The 10978-nt window shown below is 44.5% G+C and overlaps 1 protein-coding gene across 1 annotated transcript in view; it reads right to left on the minus strand.

Annotated features, from left to right (window-relative positions):
• Positions 1–4377: 4377 nt before the first annotated feature.
• The window catches only part of LOC139338538 (neurofilament heavy polypeptide-like), a 12930-nt gene continuing 6329 nt past the window's right edge, over positions 4378–10978 (minus strand). The window contains exons 6-16 of the mRNA XM_070973669.1: positions 10322–10423; positions 9979–10069; positions 7443–7492; positions 7175–7277; positions 6452–6948; positions 6244–6415; positions 5936–6079; positions 5249–5572; positions 4947–5017; positions 4787–4827; positions 4378–4544 (exon numbers count right to left, since the gene is read on the minus strand). Of these exons, the coding sequence (XP_070829770.1) occupies positions 4792–4827; positions 4947–5017; positions 5249–5572; positions 5936–6079; positions 6244–6415; positions 6452–6948; positions 7175–7277; positions 7443–7492; positions 9979–10069; positions 10322–10423 (1590 nt within the window). The 3' untranslated portion in view covers positions 4378–4544; positions 4787–4791. The remainder of the gene's footprint in view (positions 4545–4786; positions 4828–4946; positions 5018–5248; positions 5573–5935; positions 6080–6243; positions 6416–6451; positions 6949–7174; positions 7278–7442; positions 7493–9978; positions 10070–10321; positions 10424–10978) is intronic.

A 10978-nucleotide genomic window follows, 5' to 3' on the forward strand; every position in this document is an offset into this window, starting at 1 on the left:
CACAGGTGGAATGACGCACACACGTCCGTCCTTCAAGTGTTGGACTGCACACAGCAGCTCTCCTGACTCTGATTCAACAGTTTCCTCTCTGCTGGCCGCTTTCTATCTCATCACCAGTTTTTCCTGTAATTACACATAATTGCTTCAAACCATTCATGCGGATAATCTGTCATTTGTCTCAGTGATAAAAATGAATGTTAGATTACACAGATTTACACTTTAACGGCGCTCGGTGTACTTCACCGCGCACGCGCGCCTCATCCAGGCTGCTGCAAAGCGCTTCAGCGCGTTCAAACGCTTCACAGCTCATCACGTTTCCAATCGATCACAGTTTGAAGCAACTGGAGTGATAACGCGAAGTGAAAATCACTCAGGGATCCAGGTTTGCGCTGGCTTTAGCAAATATTTTCCAAACTTTTGCATAAAATTTAGGTTATAATTTGACAGAAAACACACTGAATACTGTTCTTTCAAATCCCGCACATTAATATTTCTACACTAAATCTGTGAGAGCTTTGTGGATTTCTGAAGACGTTTGCATTGTGGTGGAGTGTTTTTTCCCTTCGTGAGCGTCACTGAGGGTCATGCTGCTTTTCTTCATCTCACCTGTTTCATATGTGAAACACGGACTGTGACGCACACTAAGAGGAAGGTCTCACAATCACCTGCTGCCGCTGCACAGGTGTCTGTCAGGTGACTGACAGGACGAGTCAGATGAGCAGAAAGCTCGAGCTGCAGGTGACTGCTGAGTGTTGTTCAAAGTGACTCTAACACGGCTCATTTTTCATCCCTTTGATGGAGACATCAACAGCTTTGATTCGATGAAAAAATGAAATCGAGCCAGTAGAAAGAGTTTGTTCAAGGATGTTTGGAGCAGCTATTGAAACGCGGTTCAATGGTGCTGAAGAGGCGACTCGCTGTTTGCAGACGTGGAGTCTTTCAAACGTGTCGGGCTGCATGTGCGACGTCTGATTCGCTCACAGAGGTCACGTGGTGCTGATGTGCTGTTATGTTTCAGAAAACCATGCAGCCAGCAGGTTAAATGTTGGTAAAAATTCAAGTTTCTCTCTCAGATTACTGTTGGACATGAAGGACAGACAGACTGACTTTGACTGCTTCTGCTGATCAACAAGATCGTCATTGATCATTGAGTTTGATTAACGGTCCACAGCTGATAAAACGATCAGATTTGATCCAAATATGATTCATGTCCAATACTTCAAAATCACTGATAAACACGTACATACTGCGGATTTATACTGCATCATTCTCCTACTACTTTTATTAATAATTAGTATTGTTATTAGTGTTATTGTAGTATTAGTATTTGCAGTTGTAGTATTCCAGTATTCTTGTTACTTGTTACAATGTTGTACAACACATATATTTCTATGTAGACTGCTGCTATTTATTGTAGCAGAATACACATAGTTTACATATTTACATATTGTTTATTTATGGTTGATTTATATTGTATATACTTTGACATATTCTGTCAGATATTTCAGCTATTTGCAGCTCAAAGTGTTTCTGACAGAGCTGCTACTGAACAGCTGTTTGGTCTAAAAACGTCCTGCACAGTTTCCAAAGCTCATGGCGACACGTTCAAATGTCTTGTTTCTGCTCCAAAATCTCCAATTACTCAGATTAATATTAGAGACGGTTACGAAAAGCAGCAAACGTTCACGTTTCATTTAAAAGATGACTTAAATGAAACAGTTTCTGTCCCTGGATTAATTATCTGTAATATGTAAACCCAGAAGTTCCATTTTCAGGACTTTTAGAAGTCACAGTCATCTTTCAGTTTTTATTCTCATGTGAGAAAAATGATGCTTTCAGGAAAACGCTCTTCTCTGCACAGTGAACACTTCAGCTCTGTAATTACATGAAATCACACTGACGAACATCCCGCCTGCTGCTGCTGCATCACATCCAGACACCAGTGTCACTCAGTAATCATGTTGTGCTTCAGGTTCACGTGGGCGTTTGATGGCGGGACACTGCTGGAGGACAGTAAGTTTCATAAAACGGGAGATCAAACTTAAATCCAGGATACGCTTAGGTTGTCTTCCTAAAAATGTGTCAACAGCTTTCTTCTTCTGAGTCACTCTTGTCTTTTTGTTCCCAGGAGAAACCACATCACTGCACCCAGAGGACAGACAGCTCACCTGAATCCAGCTGGGCCGAACTGAAGGTGCTGTCCTGTCCTGTCCTGTCCTGTCCTGTCCTGTCCTGTCCTGTCCTGTCCTGTCCTGTCCTGTCTTGTCCTGTCCATGTTCTCATTAACCTGTTCGCTTCTCTAAAAGCACTCAAACGAAGCAGCAGGGATTACTGCGGCCTCACTGTCGCTTCAGACTTCACTGTTAAACCAGGGACGACTGAAAACAGTCATGACAGCTCGACTATGATCCAATAACACTGTTCATCAAATGTCAGCAGAATATGATCCTCTGACTGTGATATCATCATATTATCACGTTATTGTTTTACACGTTTCTTCCGTCCTAATTAATTAATTGGATTTGTGAGAGCTGCATAAAAACTAACACAATTTGTTGAATTGCTAACCTGATTACGTTGATAGTGTAAAATATCTTTATTATTAATAATGTGATAATGAACCTTCCTGCTGCTTCAGATGAAAGCAGTTTTAGTGGCTGTGAATCTGTGACATGGCAGATAAAGACCGGTTCGTTATTGGAAAATCATCATCTAATATTTCAGGTTGAGCCTTTCAGCAGACTCATGAGCAGTAAAAATAAGATTACAGACCATAAAAACTGCTTTCCTCTGGTGTAGAGTCGATCTTAGCTTCCCGCGCTGCAAAACAAATCCCATTTCTGAAATCATATTTTCTGAAAACAGATGAAAAAAGTTGGATTTCATTCTTTATTAACAGAAAACAACCTGCCTTCAGATGAGGAAGCATGAAGCTCTTTGGTGTAGTTCAAATAAATGTGTATCCTGAAGCCACATCACGGTCCTTAAAAGCAGTTTAAAAGAACGACACGTTTAAGTTGAAATGACTGATTTAACAAGTTTTACTTTCAGAGAAACTGTTGGAAAACCCACAGACTAAACACTGTTTACTGTTTCCACACAAGAAACTTTTTCTGTTTTCTCATCGTATGAACTTTGTCATTCATGACAAACCAAACTGAACTCTGGCTGCTTCACATTCTCTTTCAGGTGAAGTTGGTGTTGGTGTGACAGAAAACGTGAAAACTGAAGCTGCAGGTGAGTAAACAGTAAAAACTGAACGTCTCCTCACAGTTTATGAGTTAACGTCAGCATCACGCTGCTTTTCTCTCCTGAAGCTCAAACGATCAACACTGATTTTCAGTTTGGACGTGTTGGTTTGTTAAAAAGGAGCCAGACTTCATGAGATTAGAGCACATTAATCAGCTGTTTTTAAGAAAAACACAAAAATTCTGATACGTTTCTTTCAGGTGAGACAATCAGAAATCAGTGAATTAATCATGTAATCAATGACTGAATGTATGACTGATAATCAAATCCAAACCACTCAAATCAACCATCAAATGTTAGACATGAAGTTCTTTTAAAATGTGTTTCTGTCAAGTTAAAGTCTGTGAGCCTGAAGGTTCACAGTGATTAGTCTTTAGTGTGAAGTCAGATCCACAGTTCAGGATTTAATGTGAAATATTTGATGGATTTCATGTTTAAAACTTGAGTTATGATGAGGTAAAAAATACTGTACAATGAAAACATTTACATTCAGAGTTAATTAGCTTAACAGTGAACTTCACCCGCTGTGAGTTTTCATAATGTTCAGGAGTTTCTGAACACCACCTGAAGGTCAGAAAGTGGTAATTATGGTAATAACTTCCATAAACAGGATGTGAAGCAACAAAAAAATCACTGCAAAGGCGAAACTGAAGCCGTGACAGGTTTTATTTTCTGACACACGTCGGTTTTCAGGAACAGCAAAAATAAAAAGTCCCTGCAGTGAAACTTGTTCAGGCAACAAGGTTTAATCAGATGCATAGTTAAGAGCTCATGGGATCATCTGGGACAGTGTGCGGTAACAGCAGAACTCTGTAAACAAAAGCATTTCCACGTGGAAAGAGGATTTCACAGCTTTAGGACCGAAAGGAAGAACACAGAAAAACGTTTAACCATGAATCAAAACAGGCTTGTCTAAAAGCGCCGCGCTCATCGCTGTCGCACCACCGGGCGGGAAACGTTTCGCCGCTCGTTCCCGGGAAGCTCGTTTCAACAGCGTGTAGCTTCACCTGTGAGAGACGTCCAGTGACGAAGACAAACAGGTGTGACAGCGAAGGTTTGCAGAAAAAGGACTCTGAACGTCTGAGTCAACTGAAGGTCGACCGAATGGGAAAAAAAAAAAAAAAAAAAAAAAAGGTGAGATTAAAGAAGGTGAAGGTGTGTTTTCACAGTTTTAGAGCAAAGACAGTGAAACATGACTGAAAACACGGATGTGACCTCAGGAGTTGAGACGTCACGCAGATCGTCCTCTTTGTTTAAGGGCGTTCGGGTCCACTGAGGTCTGGTGACATAAAACACTGCAGAAAAACAAGCAGACGCCTCATGAGTCGACGCTGCAGCAGAACTGATCTCTACGCTTACATTCATACAGTGACAGGAAACCCCTGAACAAACACTTTCACACTCCATCCAAACATCCACCCACGACCCAGATCTCCCCCTCCATCCTCTCCTCCCTCCATCTTTCACCCCTCAGCCCTCCTCCTATTAAATTCATCCATAATTCCCATTAAACCATTGTAAATCAGCATCAGCTTACCCAGTTTAATCAGAGGAGATCATCTTTTTGGCTTTCTTTTTCTGGAAACAACAGAGAAACAAGAGTTTTATGAAGCGGTGAAAGAAACTTCCTGATGCAGATCACTGTGACGTCAGCGTCACACACGCGGGAATCAAACGTGTGACGTGAGCGCTGTTACCGTAGAAGCTGCTGGAGGAGCATGTTGGTCTGCAGCAGCGTCCTCCAGGTTCTCCATCAGTCTGTTCTTCTCTGCAAACATCAGAGGACGCAAAGCGTGAGCACGGCGACGTCATGACCAAAGAAAGTTTCATTTCTGCATCTAAAATCACACGTTTGCAGCTTCGTTTAACGATGTTTCTCCACCAATCAAGAGGCAGCTGAAGCACATGTGGTTATTTTTCTATGATAATGTTGATTCATTGATGATAACAGGATAACTCAGCCCTCTGCAGCCCTGTGAAAACTGAAACAGGCTCTTACTCTTCTTCTTTGCAGGTGGGCTCACAGTGACGGGCGCTGAACTTCCTGTTGTCTCCTCTTCTTTTCCAGCCTTCGCCCTCTTCTTCTTCTTCTTCTTCTTCTTCTTCTTTCCTTCCTTTGAAAGCAGAGACGAGTCGACTTCAGGGAGCTTGGCGCTCCCCGCGTCGCTTTCATCTGCCTCCTCCGCCGACCTCAGCTTCTTCTTCTTCTTCTCTTTCTTCGTCTTTGGTGGCTGGTTCTCCTTTGAAGAATTCTCTTCTTGCTCAGTGTTCAGTTTCATCTTCTTCTTCTTTGGTGTGTCGTCGCCCTGGGCAGGATCAGGACGTCTTTTCTGTTGTCTGAAAAGTGGTTCATGTTTATTGCAAAACACTGACAAAGCAGATACTTGGTGCATATCTGCTCTCTTGTCTAGACGTTATCTTTGTAAGATGCACACTAATAATTTATTTTAATATATTGTTTTTCCCGCATTAAAACCAGAGGACATTCACTAAATACACAGTATTTCTTTTCATATTGCAAAATTTTGAATGATTTTCCTTTTTCCTATGCAAAAAAAATGTAAAATGTAAAAGTTTTCTAAGTCTGATCACTGTTGTTTCTGTCATTTTCTGTGCGTACACATGCATCATGGCAGCAGTCAGTGTGCATAATGTGACGTTTTGAGCAGAAAGATGAAGAAGAAAGAAAAAAGCTGCACTGACTTCTTTCTGCCTTTGAGCTTCCTGCTCTCCGAGGTGATGCTGCTCGTCTTCCTCCTCAGCCTCAGTCTCTTCTTCAGGCTCAGTTTATTCCTGAGGCGTTTCTTCTTCTTGGCCGACGTGTTTCCATCTGCGGGGGGGTTAGGAAGGGAAGATGTCCAGATCACCAACCAATCAACAGCAACGGCAGACAAACTGTAACACTGACGATTAAAGGTCAGAGACTATTTTCTGAGAGAAATGACGTCTTCAGAGAACCTCACAGTTCAGAAAGAAGTGATGTTTATTTTCTACCTGCAGCCTCCAGCTTCTCTTCCATGTCGTCGTCGCCCCCTGCTGGTTGCTCTTCAGACTGCACCGCTTCATTTTCTCCACCCTCCTTTTTCCTCTTTTTCTTCTTCTTCTTCTTCTTCTCCTCCTCGGTCACCGGACTCACAAGCTCCTCCACCTTCGTTTCCTCCTCCACCTTTGTCTCCTCCTCCACTTCTGGCTCCTCCTCCACATCTCTGACCTTCATCTTCTTCTTTTCAGAAGGAGTGACAGGGGTTCGCTCATCTTTCTCCTCCACTTCATCTCTCTCCCTTCTCCTTTTCTTTGCCTTCTTCTTCTTCTTCTTCTCTGATGAAGCGGCCTGAGGCGTGTCCTCCTGCTGCTGCTGCTGCTGCTGCTGCTGCTCCTCCTCCTCTTCCTCTGCCACCTCCTCCTGTCTCTTTTTGCCTTTCTTTCTGGGAGTCTTGGTGGAAGAAGGAGTATCGCTCGCTGTGTCTATGGTGGATGTGTCGGTGCTCGTATCGGCAGCTGGCGTCTCTGCGTCCTTTTTGCTCTTCTTCTTCTTCTTCTTCTTGGCAGTGTCGCCATCGTCGCAGGTCTCGGCCGACTCCTCGGGGAGCGACTGGCTGGTTTCTTGCTCGGCTGCTTCCTCGTCTTCATCTTCGATGTTGAGGATGATGGAGACCTCTGGGTCGACTGGCTCGTCTGCAGCTGCCACCGCCGTCTTTTCTACATCAGAGCGGAATAAGACAACAAACAGCTCACGACCATCATCCTCAACTTATACGAAACAACATGACCAACACCAACAAACAACTTCAGTCAGAAATCTGCCTCATTCTGAAAAACTGCAAGCGATTCAGCCTTCACCGAGTTAAAGGTTTCAGATAGAAGTTTTCTTTGGCTAAAATATTGCATGTCTCGGTCATGATGATCACTGTGTGATAACAGTTACCAGCGTCAGCGACGGGCAGGTCTGCGGCGCCGCCTCGCTCCTCTGGACTCGTCGTTTGGTCCTCGGGTTTCAGCGAGGAGGCGACGTCACTGCGGTCTGGACTCTGAGGGAACACAGACGAGGAGCGTAAACACACGCCCACCGGCTGACTCGCCGCTCTCGTATAGGCTGTCATGTTTAGAGTCCTTCTCTCAGCAAAGGTCAACCAGCACTGCACACTTCTGAGTCTACAGACAGGCTGCCACTAAAAAATCTGCTTCAGGATTACCTCCTCCTCCTCTTCCTCCTCTTCCTCCTCTGGATTTTCAGTGTCAAGTTCTGAAAAACATGAAAACACATTCTTCATCATTATATGGTCTAAATCAGCTGAGTTTTAGTCGTACTTCAGGAGTATTTATGAAACATCTGGAAATGTCTGATCGGAGTGCTTCAGCCAAACCTCTGCAGGAGCAACAACACTGAGGAAAGAGGCTGCAACTAACTTTATCATAATAAAAGGATGAAGAACATCTTCTGTGTTTCTTTTCTGAATGTTTCTCATCAGATTCTGTGTAAATGAGACTAAAGACGCGTTTCCCACAAACACTTTCAGTATACACACAAACCGCTGCCTAACCCACACCTACATGTAACTAAACCCCAGATCTGGTCTGTGTTTGCACCACAGTGTCGGTGGGTTTCTTCCTCTGCTCCGCTCGCTCTCACCGCCACTTCCTGCCACTCGCTCAGCGCATACGTGACACACCAAGCTGCGCTGCTCTGACGACAAGAGGAACACGCCGGAGGACGGCGGCCGCTCTTCTCTGCACGCGGTCGATTTTTACGAGCTCTGTTTGACAAAAGGCTGCAAGACAAAAGAGCGAAGGAGACGAGTTTGGACATCAGAGCGCAGACCAGACTCTGATTGGCTCTGAGCCTCTCTGACCAATCAACAGTCTGCAGCGTTAGTAGTACCCGACTAGTGTGCTGGAGTGGGCTTAGCCTGAGCAGCTAATGCTAACAGGCTGATATTTAGAGGGTATGATGTTCAGCTAGTTAGCATGCTAAGGCTAATGGGAGTGCCAACCAAAGCACGGGAACGATCTGATCTTTATCACCCGATGGTGCCACAAGATGAAAGGTCAGAGGATCAGCACGGCGACTGCAGCTCGTCCTGAGAGGAACGTGAGCGTCTGTACGAGCCGTCATCGCTAAAAACCACAAACTCACCGCGGACGAACACGGCAAGGAAGAACTGCCACAACGTTTACACACACAATGAGAAGTCCAGAGCACGACGAGCGTCTTCATACGTCAGATTCAGCTCACATCTTTGCTTGATCGAGACTCCCGCTCGTCCATCTCTACATTCATGTCGTTTTTAGTAAATCTTGCTAACCTGCAGCATCACAGCACTCCTTTCTTTACTGATCCTTAATGAGTCCCACTCAAAAGCCTTTTTCACAGATGATTCATCATGGCGACAAAAGCTCAAGAGGAACTATTTAATGATGTTCCAGCAGCGATTAGAGATGCTGTTAGTTCCGCTTGTGTTGACAAAAATCTAAAATATCTTCTGAGAAAAATGTTTGATTTAGTTTCTCCAAAGGCTTGAATTCGACTAAGATGCTTCAGTCTGCGGTGGTTGAGCTCCAGAGGACTGTAACTCTCACAGTCATCGCTCCAGTTTGCTTAACAAGCTCTGACAAGCTTAACAAACCCCCTTTAAAGACGTTAAACAAGTGAGTGACGTTGTGGAAATCTGCTCTGAACAGAGCTGCCAGAGCCGTTTCTCCGAGCTTTGGCAGCAACCCTTCAAACTCTTTACAAGACTTGGCGTCGAGTTCGAGTTCCTCCAGGTAGGATCTTCAAATTCACGTCCCCGTTTCTTCAAATAAAATGAAATGAGCCAAAATTTTTGCATTTAAGCAGCCAGACAAGGTGCTGCCAGCAAAATGAAATACAGCATGTTCCCTTTTCTCCTAAGTAATGAAAGGCAGCGAGGAGGAGGAGGACTTCATTTGTGATTCGCTTTCAAGGTCCGTTCATCCGAATAACAAAACAAATACTTTCATAGTGACTGTGCTTCTCAGAATGAAGCAGTTCCAATAAAAACTGGTCTGCTGGCTGCGACCAGGATCCTGTTTCTTTAAAGGCATGCTTCAAATGCTGAGGAGCACGAACTAAAGTGAAACCTCAGAAAGAAATACAACAGCTGAAGGCTGCTGTCTGTTAAAACACAGCCAATGATCAGACGTTGAAGAGCTGAAACGATCAGCTGAGCAACTGTCAAGCAAAAATGTCAAACATTCCCGTCCAGCTGGTTAATTAAGAGGATTTTCTGCTTTTCTTCGTCTTAAGTGATGCTGAAAAGGACAGTTTGAAGGTTCAGTGGACAAAACCAGCAAGTTTATTTTGTCTTGAGGAAACTGCGACAGCTTTTTCTCCTTTTTGGCCATTTTACAGAAAAACAATCTGCATGTTAATTGATGGAAACTGCTGTAGCTTAAATCATTTACTGAAAAAAGAATGGTCTTAAATCCACAGCCTTGCAAAGACTCTTGTGTCTGTGGAAACAGACCTGATGCTGTCTGACTGTCGAGCATCCTTTCTGCTCGTGTTTTCAGAGTAAAGGCGGGAAACGATCACGCGCTCGCCGTCGTTGGCTTCAGAGCTGCAGCCGAGGCTGAACAGAAAGCGTCTGACGGCCGTTTCTTCGCAGCTGCTCGTGATTCTTGTCGGCGCAGTGAGAACGAGACGGGAAGGATGCCACACATAGCATGCAAAGAGCTGCCTGGTATCAAACGTCTATTGGCTGGGCTTACCTTCTGTGGGCGGGGCTTCGCTCTCCGCTGGCTGCTCATTGGTCCCCTGAGCTGTCGGGTCAGCCGCGGTGGGCTCGTCCTGGCTGAGCTGCTGCAGGAGGAATCAGCAGGTCAACAACAGCCTCGCAGAGGCTCAGATGTTTGTCTTCAGCTCTTTATTTCACTTCATTTTGTTTGTTTGTTTCTTTTTTTTGGCTTCATTTATTTATTTTTTTCATTCGTGACCCAGAACGGATCCTTTCTGTTCAGTGCGAACCACAAACTGAACTGAGTTGCAGGTTTCTGAGCTGCTTTGACAATTAAATCTTATCTAATTCACTGACAGTAAGGACCAATACGCCACCTGTGCAGCGCCGTCTTCCTCTTCCTCCGCCTCCTGACTGGAGGAAGGCGTGGCCTCTGGTTGACTGACAGCTGTCGGTTCGAATGCGGAGGCTTCTGTCTCCTGAGGACGGAAACAACAGAGAGGAGACATTTAGGCTTCATCTCTGTCAGGCATGATGATGTCGTACTCATCAGAGGGTTGGAAACATCATGAGGTCACACAATCGGTCCAGGTGAGACACGTAAAGCAGCCAGGTCACCTGAGCCAGCTGGAGGTGAAGCCACACCTGAAACACAGGTGATAATGTTTGTGAAGGGGATGTGAGGAGGCTCAAAGCTGGACCATGAAGGCAGTCTGTCAGCTGCTGTAAACCTTAACCTGAGGCTTCGTTTACAAGCAGTCTGCTGTGTTGTCCTGTCGGACATCTTTTTAGTGATGCTGCTAACAGCTGGTGGACATAATGAGGACAAATTAATAACAACATGAGACACTAACACAGACGGTTTGAAGGAGGAGGAGAGGAAGGAGAAGAAGAAGATGGACAAGAAGAAGAAGGACAAACCAAGAAGAAGAAGGAGAAGAAGAAGAAGAAGAAGAAGAAGCCAAGCGCTGACCGAGAAAGAAAAACACTGGTCATAAAACAAACTGTTCAAACAGTTTCTGACAGCAGTTGAT

The sequence above is a fragment of the Chaetodon trifascialis genome, chromosome 11, assembly GCF_039877785.1.
Source record: "Chaetodon trifascialis isolate fChaTrf1 chromosome 11, fChaTrf1.hap1, whole genome shotgun sequence".
Lineage (NCBI taxonomy): Eukaryota > Metazoa > Chordata > Actinopteri > Chaetodontiformes > Chaetodontidae > Chaetodon > Chaetodon trifascialis.